This window comes from Onychostruthus taczanowskii, unplaced genomic scaffold (assembly GCF_017590055.1).
Source record: "Onychostruthus taczanowskii isolate IOZ18803 unplaced genomic scaffold, ASM1759005v1 scaffold17, whole genome shotgun sequence".
In the NCBI taxonomy this organism is placed as follows: domain Eukaryota; kingdom Metazoa; phylum Chordata; class Aves; order Passeriformes; family Passeridae; genus Onychostruthus; species Onychostruthus taczanowskii.
In genome coordinates this window covers 6,669,443-6,686,676 of record NW_024498906.1, presented here as the reverse complement: position 1 = coordinate 6,686,676, position 17,234 = coordinate 6,669,443, and the positions used below count along the sequence as shown (strand labels likewise).

Here is a 17,234-nt window from a genome sequence, read left to right as displayed (position 1 = left end):
GAACTTCATGAATTGTGTGAACCCATGCATTGTGTAACCCACAGTAACCTCTCAGTGTTGCATACATCATGTCCACACATTGCCCATATATTGTGCTGGTATTTGCATAGCTGCTTCCCGAAGGCCCAGTAATTCTGAGAAGAGTGTGCTGAGTCAGACACAGTGTCCTCTTATGCATTATTCCTGGCAGGAATAATGTGTGGGCCTATAGGCTGCTCAGGACCAGCCACTGGAAACTAACCCAGGCAAATCAAAGAGGGTGGCCATGGTTCCACTTGGTGTACCCAGGGCACTTAAGGTGTGAGGATTTCCATGGTTCAAAATACCATCATTGGTGCTGGGGATACTGTTATATCCCCAGACAACAGGATGGTGCCATCTGCAGTGGGATTGTTGCTCAGAATTCTTCTAAAACAAATGGAGCTCTAAGTCTTTTTCTAAGACTCCTTCACATCAAAATTTTCTTTTAAAAATTGTTTAATGAATTTTTTGAGAGGAAAAATAGATTTGTCCCATGTCTAGTCTCTTTTGCTGCCTTGATTTATGCATTCAGGGATGTCTTTGGGGATACTCTTATCTCAGTTTCAGAAAATGGTTCTGATTTTGGAAGGTGGAAAGGTCTGCAGTGCATATGTGAAACTCCACTGGTCAAGTTTTGGTGTATATGCAGTGAGTTCCATGTCACACTTGGAGCCCTGATGGTTGCAGACTTGAGTCTCTGAGACTGAGCTGTGCGGGCTTCAATTCAGGAAGTTAAAACCATCTTCCCCAAGCTCTGGTGTTGCATATGTTTTTCCATGGTCAGATGGGTGGTACCTCTTGGGTTCTAGTTCATTCCACTGTCTTCAGGCTGCTGTTGTGTATTTCTAGCAGGGTTGGTGGTCATCTGTTTCCTTTGTGTATTTTCAGGGTGAGGGCTACTTTTTTTACTGCACGACTTTTATAAGAATGATGTGCAAAAAATTAAGCCCTACATTATCAGTTATATGTGTGCGTATAGATGTATAGATGTATATATAGATGTATAGTTAACTGATGGGCACAACATGTGATATAATCCAACAAAAAGATAAACAGATTTCTGGAGCCACTCAGAAGTTATTAACACAGAAAGTGTCTTAATAATCTAAAATCTCATTATTTCTTCCTTATTCTCTCTGCTACAGTCAATTTTTAATGATTGTATTTAAAGAGAAATTCATCTTATGTTGCTGTTTTTATTAATTATGAAAGGTGATCCAGATTCACAAATGCAAGTTGTTACATTAATTCCCTTGAGATTCTGTGTCATGTATTGCCAGATATACAAGGGAAGCATATGCCAATCATTTTTGGTAGGCTACCATAATTAGTTGTGATGATTTAAGGTGCATGTGCATACTACCTGCTGGACTTCTGATTTTTTGTAGAAGTTCAAAAATGTGTTGGGTTTGTTTGGGTTTTTTTGTTAGTTTTTAATAGGAACCAATTTATCACTTTTAGATAATGACTGATAATGTGTTGATATATAAGAACATTTAAGCCAAGGAATGGACTGTGTTGGAAAACTGTATCCTTTTAGCCATGTAGTTTTGTAGGCAGATTTTCAGTCTCTAAAGTTATGCTTGACTTCTCCAGGTGGGAAAAAAAAGTGGCGTAATCTATTTTAAACTCCTGCCTGAGCTGAAGCAGAGGGGGTATACTTGCTCTTTTAAGCATGTCATTTAAATTAATATCCCATTTACTGCAAACAGGCATGTTGGGAATAAGGACAGTGGTTGTAGGGGAAGTGCCAAAACAGCTCTTGGTTGTAGTGCACACAGTGAGTCCTCCTGCTCAGCTGGTCTTCAACACGGAACAGCAGTTAATGGAGTAATCTTCACTCTGAATAAATAAATACCAGCCTTTCTTTTTCACCAGCTGAAAATGATCAGCTAGCTCAGATGTGGTGGCATAGGTTTTACCATTGCTACAGATTTAAATGGCAATATTTAAAATAAGTATTTACTTAATTTAACTATTCCATGTAACAAGGTGACAGGGAGCAACTACGTGTGTGTGCCAGAAAATACTGTAAGTTTAATTAAATGTTTTTGACTCTTAAGGGTGGAGGGCAAATCATCCACTTACAGTCAGTACTAAAGGTTCAGTTGAGACAATGAAAATACCTTTGGAAGAAAAAAAAATGTTTGCAAGCAATGCTATCTCAGATATGCTAAGTTTAGTTTTTATTTGGCTACCAAATTGCATTTGTTCTTCAGGATGACTGCTCACTGGAAAAGACTGAATAGATAATTTCATTATTTATTTATTTTCTGGGTGATACCCCACTTCCCTTTCATCATTCCTTTGTAATTTTTGTTGAAGTAGCAGTCAGGTGTTTCCTCATCAAGGCATGTTAATGAAAGACAAAAAAAAACCCTAACCCAAAAATTAGTGGGAATAGAAGCATGACAGGAAATGTCAGAACACATGCCTTTTGCACTTTCTCAATGGGTGATGTCAAATCAAACACCCTGGATCATGTGTTACCCAGCTGTCCATTTAAGGTACTTTCTCTGTTTTGGTGGGCAGTGCCACCACTTTCCAAACATACAAGTGGAGCTAGCCGGTATTTGAGTCATTGTGTAAAGTCAAACTCAGTTTCATGCTAAAGTTTTGCTGCAAATGGCACATCACATTTGCCTGTTGCACATCCTAGTCAGAGGAGAACTGACCAAGATTGTCTCTTGTTTAAATAGCATTTGTAATTCAAGTAATAGCAGTGCTTTATAAATAGGGAATTTATTCTTTTTGTTTTCTTATTAATGAAAATTGCTGTTGCTTTGTCTTGTTTGATTACAGTTGCATCTATTTAGAAGCTTTACTATTTGTCTATTACAAATATAGACAGCAGGAGAGGTTTTTCTGCTTTAGTCATTCTCAAAGATGTGGTTATGTACCTAAAGGGATTCCAAAATAAAATTTTGAAATTCCACTTATCCTTTGTACACCTTCTATATTCTGTGTAGACATGATTTAAGCTCTAAGCTGATGAAAAAAGTACTACTAAAGCATGTCTGTCAGTAAGAGGAGAATCGTAACTCAGAAAGGGCATCTTCATATGTCAGGAAAACAGTATGTGCTACATATCCTGGATCTCTGTGTAAAAATTAAGCTGTTCTCTAAAATTCAGATCACCAGTAAGACAAAAGGTGCTCTCTGAGCTTTTGCACTAAAGCTTATTATTTTCATCAAGACTGAAGATACTCCCTTTCATTCTGCTTTCTAATAACAGAAAATAATGTGTAGGAAAAAAAAATTACTTGGATAATAAATATTCATGGAACAGTCTGCTGTGGAACAGTTCCTCTCTTAAATGAGAATTTAGCCAAAATTGTTGCATTTGGCATCTGCTAGATACAGTTTGTGTTTCTCCACTTCTAAGTGGGCTGGCTCTTCCTTTCAAAAACCCTGCATTTTAATCTTTTCAGCTCCTACTGTTTAAAAATTCTGTTCAAACTCTCTCCACTAGAGCCCCAAAAATACCTGAACACTGTAAATTAAAACAATACAAGTATTCTCAAACATGTAAATATGATTAACATTCCAACTTCTACTCAAAGTTACATCTGAGATAAGACTATAAATAAAATTATTTTTTAGTTTATGGTAGTTTTCTTCTTTATAGCTCTCTTTACAGAGTGGGGAACGTATTTATACTTGAAAAGAAAATCAGTTTCATTGAAGTCAATTATTAGATTGCATGAAGCTGGCTGTCCTGTCAAAAGAAGAGCTCCTGTCCTTGACTGAATTGATAATTCACTCTTCAAATCTTGTAGGAACTTGCTGAGTGTATGTTCATTCCCACTTCCAGCAGGTTTCTTTTGATGCCATTGCTAGTCATCCATTCCTTAATGGCCTTGAACGTCATATACTGCAAAATAAGAAATGCTTCAATGACATTTTCTGGCTAGATTAAACTGGTGAAAAAGCCACCAGATTTGTTTTGTAAGCTGTGTATTGTTTAAAGGAAATGCAGTAGATGCCAACCTTGAACACCCACTGCTTGCCAGACAGAAATTTTGTTTCCTTTAGAATATTTAAAATTACACATTTATTACTTTTAATTTAGAGGTGAGTTTCTGTGAGCTAAGGAAGCACAGGTAAGTATACTAATATAATTGTGTGTATCAATGCATCTTTGTTTCTGTTCTGGGTATGTATGGCACTTAAAATGAGATTTTCTGATGAATATTAGAATGAAAATAACACAGTATTCCTCAGAAACTTGGGTGTGTGCAGCTGTAATGACACTAGAAAAATAGAATGGCTGTGCTGAGGGGAAAATATACTTTTACAAGAACCAAAGTCCAAGGAAGGTGTGGTGTCATTCCCTAACTTGAGGGTCTGCATATGAAACCAGCTTCTACTCTAGAAGTGTGTATCCTGTCCATGAACATGAGCTGCCTTCAGACAATTGGTAGGACCTGCCCCAGGTCCCTCTTTAAGGTAGAGTTGGGTATTCTGGGCCTGCTGCAGGCGTTCTGATTGTTGCTCTGTTGAAAGGCACAGGAACATTTGGTTCTCTGACTGCGACAATGTGGCTTCTCTAGAGGAGGGTGGTACAGCTTCCTCTCGGTTGGTCAGGAGCAGTCATTTCTAAAATACTGGTGCCCGTCAGTTACTCCTCTATGTAACTCCCTGAAAAATTGGGTTAGAGAGCAAAAGAAGAGATGTCTGCCATAAAGCCTGGGAAACAGATTGGATCTCTGACAGTAAGGAATCAAAGTGCAGTGTTTGATCTCCAGCTGACCAACAGAGAGTTTCAGCTGCAGCAGAAGGGATGCATCCATGTTCCAACAGGGAAAAGAGTGCTGAAGGGAGAGAGGATGGCATGGATGGCAAATTATTGTTTGATGCTTCCCATGAGTCCATGAACCTAAGGCCTGATTAAACAATGCCTGGTGCATCTTTCATCCCTCTGGAGTGGGACAATATCCTTTTCTGCTGTAACAGTAATCCAGCATCAATGAAAGAAAATGTCAGTCACTTTGATAAACTTCCCAGCAGAATTGAACAAACTAAAAGCAAGGATGTTGGGGAGAGAAATTGAACTTTTAATATATTTAGCAGAGCAAAAACAAGTATTTATAGTCCTTCTTTTATTAAAACTGACTTAAAAGATCTGTTGAGAGTAGTTCAATATCATTTCTTTATTGTTTCACAGAGTGAAACATCAAATATTTTGACTGCAAGAAAAGGCTGATTCTTTAAAGTCTTACTAAGAGTAACATCTGTGTGCCAACTAAATTTTAATTTCTTTCATACTGACATCTACTCAGCAGTACTTAGAGATTTACAAACTGAACTTGAGACTTGAAAAAGTTATATAAAGGTGCATGGAATTTGTCCTTCTGCCTTTCTGGATTGAACCTTGTCTTTTAAGTCTTCATTATCAATCAGCACTCTGAGGTCCTGGCCAAACTGCAGGGCACCTCTGCCTCTGTTCCACGGCCCTGCATGCTGGGAATGCACTGCAGCTCCCTTCCAGGCTCTGCAGTCCAGGTTTCCTGTCCCTTGTGGAGTCAAAGGTTTTGTTCCAAGGTCAGATCTCAGTTGTTTACCTGTCCTAAAAGTCTGAAAGGCTTCTGTGTCTGTTGGTTTTATTGTAAGCTGATGTTTCTTATGGACACCTAGTATAACCTTAAACCTAGTGCCATGATGAACCTTGAATTCTCTGTCTTTAGAGTACCTTTTCTCTTTCAAATTATTTTCTCTCTCCATCTGCTGATAGTTTCAGTTGCTAGATTTCCAATACGAAATGATAATAATAAGCCAATAATGCTGTAAAATGCATAAGAAATATCATCCAGCTTGGGTTACTGTAATGATCTTCTTACAGTCTAGTCTGCCTCAAACAAAAAGTGTAATCTGAGTGCATGTTTGTCTGTAAAAGAAAATGAAAGGTCAGAGATGTCTTCTTCAGACAAGTTTTTACCATTTGTAATTTTTCTTTAAAAAATGTGAAAATGTATCTGTTACATAACATTTTTAGGAAACAGTAAAAATATATGCTTATTAAAGAACTGCAAATAATAGTTGTGTTTCAATTTTCTGTTATCATGTATTTTGCTGGAGCTGTTATTATGGACTCATTGCTTGACATTTGGCTTGTATATGAGTCTTAGGAAATAGAAATACATTTCTACCCTTCATGTTTGTGGGAGAAAATTTATGGCTTGTGGTTTAAGCCTAGCTGGTAACTAAGTAACATGCAGCTGTTTGCTTACTCTACACTCCCTCCTCCTCCCAGTAGAACAGGGAAGAGAATCAAAAGGAGAAGTTTGCAGGTTAAGATAGAAAGTTATTACTATTATTATTAATAGTAATAATAGCAATAATATTAGTAATAGTAATTGTTGTAGTAATAAAATAGTAATAATAATAATAATAATAATAATAATAACAACGTATATTTGAAAAATGAAACCCAAAAACCATACAGATAATCCCCAAGAAAAACAAGTGATGCACAATACAGTTGCTCACTACCCACTAACAGATGCCAAACCCCATTCTCCTGGGCTGTGTGTGGCTGGGGTGGGGGAAGTGAGTGAGCAGCTGTGTGGGGCTTAGTAGCAAACTGGGTTTAAAACAGAACAGAACTTTTTGGTGCCCAGTGTGTGGCCAACGTGCCAGACCATCAGATCCACACAGTCCAATAATCCTGGTTATCCCTCTCTTCCACCTGACTGGGGGCAGGGCCCACTAGTCTTGATCACAAGATTCCCCACTTCTTTCTCATTGAAGTGGACTAGGACTTTCCATAGCGTCAGTAATATAATCAGTCTTTCCATTCTGCCTGGAAATTGTCCCCTGGAAGTTGGAGCAACAACTTTCCTTAAAGAACCCCCATTCGTGATTGCTTTTCCCTGCCATTCCCACAGCCCTGCATCTAGGGTTGAGGTATGCTTTCAATCCCCCTTTCTCATGTCCTCTCCATGGTCCCTTAACTTAAACCTCAACACTTGTTCTTAATCAATATTTGTTTTTTCCTTTCTTTTCCCCTCTTTTTCCAACTCTTCTCCTCCTGTTTCCTTTCCCTTTGCTCAACTTTCTTTTCATGAAGAATTTGCCTCTGCTAATTTGTTCTAAAATACGAAGCTGCTAAGAGTTTTATGCTAATCAATTTTTTTTTTTTTTGAGCCTCAACTCCTTGGAGAGCCAATGTTTATGAACAGATGTATTTGTGCCTTCTCTGGCCAAGTTATTTTTTAATTATTTCATTATGTTCTCTGTATTTTTTAATAATTACTGACTTGCATGTATCTCTGAATAGAGAGCTTTTCACAGAATATCAGCTTTTCATGTAGTGCTTCCCACAATATTAGCTTCCTCCATAATATATCTGATGAATAAGCTGATTAAATAATTTAGTTGTTTGATAAAATTTATTTGTAAAATTTACATAGAGACAATGAGATTTATTATAGAGTCTTTGGAAAGAACGCAGGAATGACAAGGATAGTAGACAGCAGTGAGATAAGTAGGAAGCTTGATGTTTTGAGATACCTAAATGTATTCAAACAAAAAAATTTGCATCTGCAGTTATCTATTAACACTGGTTTCTATCTATTTCCTGATTTTATTTATTTATTTATTTATTTCTTCTTCACTAGCTTTTGTTGTTTTTAGGTAGTGTTTTTTGGCATTAAATTGTTTCAGTTCCTGTCTGAGTTTGGAACCTGTAAGAGATATAATCTTAATACTGAAAGCATTCTAGAACATATACATGCAGTTGAGTTAGTACATGGAATATTCTAAGTATGCTTCACTTCCTTACAACACCTGGGGGAAGACTTTACTGCAAATTCCACATTTTCCTCCCATGTTACTTGTAGAGTACCACATAGTTCTAAGACTGCAGCTTATATATTTGACCATGGTGTAAGTGTAGGGTTGTTTTGGGTTTTTTTTTTCCATAACAGTGTAATTTGTGAATTCATTTCCTCAGTCATTATTTAAGTTGAAGCTGTAATTTAATCCACAATAAAAGAGGAATTTTATCTTCCCATGTGTATCATGGGGGTTTTTGGCAATTTTCTTTAAAAATAGACACCTTGGATTCCTTCAGGTCTCCTTGTGTTTTGTAAAGATAAGGGGTTGCAGACAACAGCTCTATCAGTTAACCAAGAAAGTTTGTGTTTTCATCTTTATTTCACTCAAAGACAGTAAATTAAAATTCTATGTAAAACTGCTATGTACTTAAATCCCTAGTCTTTGTAGTAATTCACATTTTAACAAAGTCATATCTTAGATTTTAATTTTGTTCTACTTCTAGAAAGGAATTTCTGCTTCTGATGAAAAGTCATCTTGTTCTACACATCAAATATCTTTAGTCCTTCCTGTGTCCTGTACTCCCTCTTGTTTCCCCCATCTCTCCCATCACTGTGGTGTTGAAGAAAGACAACTGAGTGAGAATCAACAATTTAGGTGGAAGCTATTCTGGACATTCTTTAAATTTAGGTTTTGGATAAGTTTGTAACATAGGGAGAGTAATAAATCAGCATGTATAACAAATGGTAGAGGAGAGTCTTCTGAACATTGTCATTTCTCTTAGGTAAAGGTGAGCAGTTTAAGGTCACAACCTAAAAAAGTTTTTTAAAAATCTTATTTACAGCAGGAATGTATAACAAATGACTAGGTATTTGTTTGGCAAGCCATGCTTGGTTTTTCACTGTTTTCAAAAGTTCGAGTTAGCAGGCACTTTCCAATGACACGATAAATTTTACCTGATGCAAATTTGAGCTATTTGTGTCTCAGGACTTACTGCAATGCCGATCCAGTTAAGACATTCAATCTGTTTGAGAAAGGAGACGTAATTACCCCATTGCCAGAAAAACAGCTTTCCTCAGGTTTAGAATGATATGTGTGGCAGTAGTGTAAGGTGCCTTAGTGTATTTTTAGTTGTGATTAATGGAAGGTATACTTCCAAGACCCTAAAAAAATCAATGGAACTTTTGGTTTAAGGTTTACTTGTAATACATTTGTAATTAATATGTCCTGCTGGAGATACTGCTGTGCTGTGTCTTTATTTTCTTTCTAAAAGCTTTACCAAAAAAAAAAAAAATCCCAAAACAACATATTATTTGTTAAGCAGAATTTTTGGCTGCCTAGGTTGATTTCAACATAAACATTATCAATACCTTAAATGCTGCAAAAAGAAGGAAAGACAGAGACACAGGCAGTTATGATGGCTAGTTCTGTTTTTCCTGTATGATACAAACCAGTATAATTGTATTCTGTTGTCAAAATGTCATTGTGTTCATACTCCCAGAGAAATTCAGTAGCATTATGGGCACAACTCTTTCACAGTGTTACAGAAGGGCCTGTTGGTCACTCCAACTTTCTAAAGAATGTGAAAAAGCTCCCTTAAAGTGCATTCATCTTCTGTTTCCCTTGTGCAAAAATAACTTTTGTTCTGCAAGATTAGGGAAGAAAATAAGGTCTCTGATTTACCTGCATGTTTTAATTTTAAATTTGTCCTACAGCTTCAGGAATTCTGTACATGACTTGACTTACATAATGGCACATGATTTTTTCAGCCCATAATGTAAAATATTTTTATAAAACCATTTCTCATTCTAAATGTCAGTCAGGAAATAGAGTTGCTAAGCATTATTACTTAAACAGATAATTCAAGGTGTTGAGTAGTGCAAGTAAATCATATGTGTATCTGTTCAGTACTGGTTTTCAAATATTTAATAAAGTGGCATCATGTGTGTTAAATAAATGGGAATTAGCTTAGTTGAAATGGGTTGTGCACTGTGTGAAAACTGTGTAGAAAACAAGGATTCCCACTCCTGCAGAAAATTTGTGATGTTGTGGATTTGTTTATTCCATTAAACAGAAAAAAAGCCTTACCAAAAACTGAAGGGATTGAAAGGAGCTTTTATTTCAGAAGAGCAGTGAGAGAGAAAGGTCATGGCAGAATAGCTAATACCCTCAAGTCAGTGCTGTACCAGAACTATGTATTGATGAGAAAAAATTAATTTAGAACTGGATACTGTCCTTAATTCTGTGCTCTGTTCAAGTAATCTTCCAAAGGAATTGGTACTTCCTAAGAAAATATGTTTTTCATAAAATCCCCAGTTAGCTCTAATGAGGGCTGCAGTGAGTACAAGAACAACATTCCTGACAGGAAAGAAAATGTTTTCTCTGAAGTACAGATTCCCAATTTTATGCTTCTCTGTGGTAAAAATGGAAGATGTGCAACATAGGTCAGCATGGCATCAATTCTAGAAAATTGGGATACAGACACTTGCTCTCAAATCAATCAAAGCATCCATCAAACTTCACAAATTCGAAAAAATGTGGACATGTGCAACTATTTTGTGTAGCACAAAATAATCACAACTTTTTATTGTGGTTCTCAATAGCTCTCATACACACAAAAGTATCTAAAAATATTTCATACATAAAAAATATCTAAAAATTCATAGGTGCACATAAAACTTGCTCAGTGACTAGACTATAAAAATTATGTCTATATTTTAATATTTCATGCTTTAGTCAAAGCATCAGACCAGAAACTCAGTTTGAATTTTAGAAAGGGTGTTTTTTTTTATCATTTTCATATGTTGGAAAACCACAACTATTTTCTTTCCTCTTTCATTGATGTTAAGTACAAAATATGAGTTGTCTGTCAGCCACTTAGGGAAACAAGGCCACAATCCAGTACAATTCCATGTCCTATGAACATAGATCTGTTTCTAAGATCCTGACTAGAATAAATCTGGCTCATCTCTCTCTGTGTACCTGTGTACTTCCAGGGTTTTTTTTCTGACACGTGGAGCTCATACTAGGCACTTAAATTTTATAACACTTCCTGTTTGTTGGGTGTTATTTTTTCTTGTTTATTTTCTTGTTTGTTTGTTTGGGTTTATTTTCTTAAAATTATTTTTCCTATTTTTTTTCCTGATTTGCACCTTGATTGCCAAGTCTTCTTTGTTTTCTAGATATATTAGTATTTAATTCTATGGCTTATTTGTTTGAAATAATGTCATGTACTTGAAATAAAGTAAGCATCATTGTCTCTTAAACAACAAAGCCCTGTTTAAGACAGATATATGTGTAAGAATCCTGTGAGTTTAAATGTATTTTCCTCTTTTACTTTGTGTCCTACATTCCATATATATTCTGACACTGGCTTTTTACAGCTTTCTGGTCTTTTTTAAATTATTATTTTTGGCATTTGAACTAACCAGAGGAATTGTTTCATTTCAGTTTGGAAGACGTCACATTGAAGACCTTTTTAATGATTTTCGAGATGGACGAAGACTTCTGGAGCTCCTGGAATGCCTTACAGGCCAAAAACTTGTATGTGCTTTGTAACACATTTACTGCATATTGAAGTCTTAATGTTGTGATAATTGTAGTAGTTGACAGTCACCATTTTCTGCCATTGCTGAGGACCTGTGGAAACTATTTTTAGGAGTCTGAATAGGTTTCAGTTTCATTTGAAATTGAGGAAATTTTGTGACTGAGCTGTATTAGGCAGTAACACTTTGCAAGGCTTATAACTGAAATGAAAATATTCTACCTTATTGTATGCACTTACTAAGTGTGGCACTGAGAAACAAAACTGAGGCAGAGTTCATTTAGATATCTGGATTTTAGCTGTATAGAATTTAGTGTGTAGCATTAGAATGGTTTCCTAATGTCATACATATGGTCCACCTTGTCTGATTGTACTTGTCTGAAAAGAGAGAACTGCTAGCTCTTATTAACCTGGAAATTCTAAAGTGACACAGTCACACACATTTTTTAATGTCTTCTCTTGTGTTCCTGGTTGGAATTGGTAAGTACAGCATCTTCTCATAGGAAGGCTGGGAGACTGAGAATCAAAATCCAGAGATAATACACTTGTACATAAATATTACGCAAACTGATGCTTATCCGTTTAGTTGCCATAGCAATATTCTTAAATTGTGCCATGCAGAAGACAACTAATCATGATGAAAAGAATCTAGAATGAGGTAATTTTATATGCATTTTAATGATTCCTTCACTGAAAATTACCTTTTAACTGTAGATCCAGTTTGTTTCACAACTGACTTTATTTCATGTTGGTAGCTGCATAATCCCAGTGTATGTTAATATTCTGTTCTCATAGATTTATGAAATAAAAAACTCCAGGTTTAATATAAGATGTGATTTACATTTAGTGTACTTAACATTCTGATTATGGACAGTCAAGTTTGGTTTATTTTCTTGGTAGGTGAAAGAAAAGGGCTCCACAAGAGTTCATGCTCTGAACAATGTCAACAAAGCAATCCACGTTTTGCAGAGAAATAATGTAAGTATCCAGCCAGACAGGCTCAGAACAGCCTGTAGACAGCACACAAAATGCTTTTTAAGGGTTGAATCAAACACCTTGGTCCATAGTATAAAAGTACTGGCGTCAAAGCAGCTTTATCATTGTGGATTGGATACTTTCCCATTGAGCATCAGGATCAAATGTGTTTTAAGGAGTTTAAAATCCAATGAATTTTGGCTAATATATCTGTAGTGGATTCTGTCTGAAGCCATATCAACCTGCATTGTTTTATGCTAATGAATGGTGTTTTAAATGCATTTTAAAAAGTTAAATACAAGAAGTCAGACATAGCTGGTTACAAGATGCTGCCTATCAAAATATTTACTCCCAATCTCTGATAGTTATGAACCCTGAAAACCCAAGGCTTTTCCTACAATAATTTTTAATTAAGTTTCAAAAGCATCTGTCTCTCATGATTCAAAACACTAATCATATCAATATAACTTTCAATTCTACTTTGTAAAGATTGATTTTTCAAGCCAGTATCCTGTGAATCATTCTTGAGTAAATACTCTCATATTATCTTCCTTATTCAGGCATTCTAATGGACCCATAATTTTAGCAGACATTTCCTCTGGCCAACTAATTTTATCGTAACTCTCCTCCAGAATAAATTTTTAAAAAAGCTATAATACTTGCTTGAACTTCACACTAAGAGGTGACAAAACAAAGATAATGTATTCTGTGCTGTATATTATATTGGATTTCTTGATAGCTGCAGGAGGTCACTAATGCTTGATTTCAAGTGGTGAATAAAGTTATTGATTTTATAAATCTAAGGTAATACACCTAAAGATTTGTACATAAATGGAAGTGACCCTACAAGATTGACATAAAGACCTCTAGCATGATTTTTCTTTTTATTTGATGGTATTTGATATAAATAAATAGAAGGAAAAGCTTTTAATTGTTTAACATGTGCAACACTTGACATTATTGGGGAAAAAAATCATCAATACATTATTTCACTCTATACAAGAAGGTTTTGATTGCATAATTGGTTACAAATAATCATAGAAAATACTTTTTGAAGCATTCAGTGCCTATCCAATGAACCCACAGGGGTGCTCTTCTCTCATTTTCCAGAACACAGATCTGGAGAGTCTCTTTCAAATCCAGGGAGAAAACAGATAGTATTGCAATTTTAGAAGACAGAAGAAGAAACATTGTTTTGGAAACTGAAATGGTCATCCAGTGGCCATTATATTCATGTAATGAAAACCTTGTAAATTATATAAAAATTGGTATAGTATATATAAAGATATACTGTATCTTGTCAATATGAAGTCGAAAGACCTGCCTCTGAAATAGTTTCCTTAAGCTTCAATAATTAGAAAAATTATTTCTCTGGGACTTCAAGAATGCAAAATCAATGGTTCCAAAGTGAATTGAAGCCTGTGAGTAGTCTAGATTTTTCTGCTGATATATTCCATCTTTGCTCTGAGGCTCTGTAGTCATCTGGGTGGTGACACTGAATAATGCTGCTGCTTCCAGTCTATCCATTTCACAGGCTTTTTGTTCCCATTGAAAAGTGAAAGCATTGAGGGGGGAGCATGGGGGATGCGGCGGGTGGGGGTTGTCCCAGTATAGGCTTAGACCTCCCTGTGGCAAACTGGGCAATGTTCCTCTGCTTCAGTAAAACAGACGTGGGCTCTGTGTGTTCAGGCTTGCACTTCCAACCATGGATTTGGTCTGTAGAATATGCAGGCACTGCCTCAATAAACGTTGTAGGGTGTCATTGCTGCAAGGGACTCAATTTTAAATTTAGAATGTAAAGTCTAAGTTCCATTTGGGAAATGTTCAGAGACATTGATGCTTAGAATAGACAGCCAGACTCATGTGCTTTTAGTACAAAATGTGGAATTCTTAAAGAAAAGAGCTCTTTAAGTGTTTTAGAGTTCTTGATAAAATAACTGATTTGTGGTTTGTAAAAATGACCTATACATAGATACATTGAAAAAAAACCCCAAAAATTAAAATAAAGCAGCTTGTTTTGAGGGTGAAAACTTTATTCAATTTGCAGATGTAACTTCAAATAACTTCAGAAGTGCACTAGAGAGTGCAGAATGTAGTTTGTGACAGAACAGGGCACTTTGCAATAAAAACCATCAGTTCTGACCATGAAAAATTGCATCTATGAAACAGCAAGGATGCCAACTTTAAAGTCATAATTCCATCCCAGTGTGCAGGAAAGCTTATAGTCTTCCATTCATAGCCCTAAGTTTGGCTTCCTTATTCAGATAGTATAAAAAGTGGGGGAGGGTGAAGGATCATTTCCCATGTGGAGGAAGGAAAATTCCATGGTGGTAAATAATAATGCATTATGAAATTGCAAATGCATAATAAAAGTATGGAAAACAACATTACTGGATGAACTGTTGTGGAAAACTGTTGCTTAGATCACAGTCACTGCTTTATCTGTATGCCAGAGTACACCCTGTGTATGTCTTTATACATTATAGAATTTAATTGAGGAAAATGAAGTTATATTTTAATTTAAATATATAATGCCTTGGGTTTGTAGGTTCTTACAGTGTCTAGAAGTGTGTGTGTTAACATTCAGAAAATTATACTGTGTAAGGTAGTATATTGCAGAGTGCAGTAGTTTCTCTGTCTGTGTGATTTGTAATTGCAGAAGCTTAATATAAAAGATATTTGAGTTATTATAACTACTGCTTTTCATTTTATGTTTCACAACATGCTGTAACTGGAATAATAGGAACGCCAGATCACTGCTGGTTTTTTTCCAGAACATTAATTGTGCCATTTATAAAATGTGATTGGTATGTTTATGGAACAACAGAAACTAAATGAGAGATTTATCTTAGCCTATCCTTTCATCTCCTTCCAACTTCTTGTGCTTGTTATTAATTTTATTTTTTGTTTCTATAATAGGTTGATTTGGTAAATATAGGGAGCTCAGATATTGTGGATGGAAATCATAAGCTGACCCTTGGTTTGATCTGGAATATAATCCTCCACTGGCAGGTGAGTGGCACTGCTCATTACTTCCTAAGAAATACCTTTATTCCACTGATCTTTTCTCCATTATTATCCAGCAACAACCTACAAAGTAAATATAGACACTGCAACATGCTAAATCAGCAAATATTATGGCAGTCTGGTAACATATTATCAAAGATACTGACAATATTAAGAAGACAAAATAGTTTTTACAGGATTAGCAGAAACTTTTTTGACTGTAATATCACAGTCAGATATTGCAAGATAATATATATGAGTTATCCTAACAAAAATGGATGGACAAAGCCAATGTGGATTTCTTTTTAGTATCTTAGAAAGAATGACTTCTCTATTTTAATGAAATAATCACATCAGTTGCTTTTTGCTGCTGACCCGTCCTGCCAAGAATTATTTTTAGAACACTGAAAAGCTGCTAGTCTGCCTAGTTACTGAAGCAGATGAGGCTCATTTAGCTTCCTTTCTCTTTGGAGAAATACGAAATGGATCTCATAAAAACCAGCATGGTAGATGAGGACACTTAACTAAAAAAAATTCTGAAATGGCAGTAAAATCAAAACTCAAAAAGATCTAGATGCTCGAATCCATGTGTTTGTATGAATCTGGGCTATGAGTCTGCCCGTTAATGTTGACTATGGACTCGTTCCCCAAGCAGTAATCCACAAGTTTTTTTAATACAATAACAAGAAAAGGTGGTGGGAAACAAAGCTTAAAATACTTTAAACCTGAAACACTCTTATCAAAAATAAGATGTGCATCATTCATCCAAGTAGGGAACATTTTTATTCTCATTTTACAGGACAATAGCAACAGAGAAAAACTGCAGATAGTTAACTCACTTCTTCCTTTGTCTCCTGTTTAAATATTCCTAGTTTAATTGTATAAAATTGTTCTAAATTACTTTTTAAGAGCAGATGGAGTATAATACCTAGCTATACAACTTTTACCAATAATCCTTTAATCACTCTGTTTTAAGTTGAATAAATTATGGATTGACATGACTAATCATGTTCATATTAATATTTTTTTTCTTCATATTTTATCCTGAAACAGTGTAAAAAGTGTGTTTTAGTATTAGCTGTATACTTACTAATTTCTTTTCACTCATCCCCACCATTCCTTTTAACATATACTTGCACAGACACACAGAAGACTCAGGTTCTGGTGTAGCCCGATGAGCTTTTTGACAGGAGCCATGTAAAAACCAAAAACCTTTTGTTTGCAATGCAAAAGTGATTCATTTCAAGCTTCATCTTGCGCCTGATGATAATTGTGATGACAGCTGTGATGATGCCCATGGCTTCAGCTTCAACCACCCATGGAGGAAAGGTGCAAGGATCATATTTACACAGCAGTGACTAAAAGTGTGACTCTTTGTCAGCATAATCATAATTCAGTCCAAGTTTAGTCTATAGTTGGAGTTCTGTGATGCCTTAAAGATCTAGAAATAAAACAACACACTTTTGAGGTAATGTTAGTATAGGAGGTAATTCAAAAGCTGGTCTTTATCTGGAGACCTCAGCAGCAAGTATGGAAAAATGCCCACACAGGGCAAATACAGTTTTATAAGTTTAGCAAATTAGCATACTTGACAAGCATTCCCAATTAGAAGCACAGGTAATGTGGTAATTCCCCTCCTTAGTTCCACCTGTTTTTCAGAATCCCCCCACCTTTAGATGCTAGCTATACTTTGTCTATGAGAAAGTGTCTCAAGATGCTGTTTTAACCTTGGTTCCCAGATTAGGACTGGGACCTTTAGGAATGTATTTTGTTTTTCTGTCTAACAGAGTAGGTGAAAAGCTAGCTATGAATCTATGAATTTATACAATAGTAGGCTACAGAACTACAAATATATGAGGATATATAGAAGCAAAAAGGAAAAAATCAGTTTGGCATCACTGTGTTTAATTTT

General features: G+C 35.7%; 1 protein-coding gene across 7 annotated transcripts in view; it reads left to right on the top strand.

Moving 5' to 3' along the window:
• Positions 1–17,234, top strand: part of DMD (dystrophin) — a 1,147,932-nt gene that overhangs the window by 354,212 nt on the left and 776,486 nt on the right. For all 7 annotated transcript variants that reach the window (XM_041399749.1, XM_041399747.1, XM_041399750.1 and 4 more), the window contains exons 3-5: positions 11,248–11,340; positions 12,242–12,319; positions 15,236–15,328. In XM_041399749.1, the coding sequence (XP_041255683.1) occupies positions 11,248–11,340; positions 12,242–12,319; positions 15,236–15,328 (264 nt within the window). The remainder of the gene's footprint in view (positions 1–11,247; positions 11,341–12,241; positions 12,320–15,235; positions 15,329–17,234) is intronic.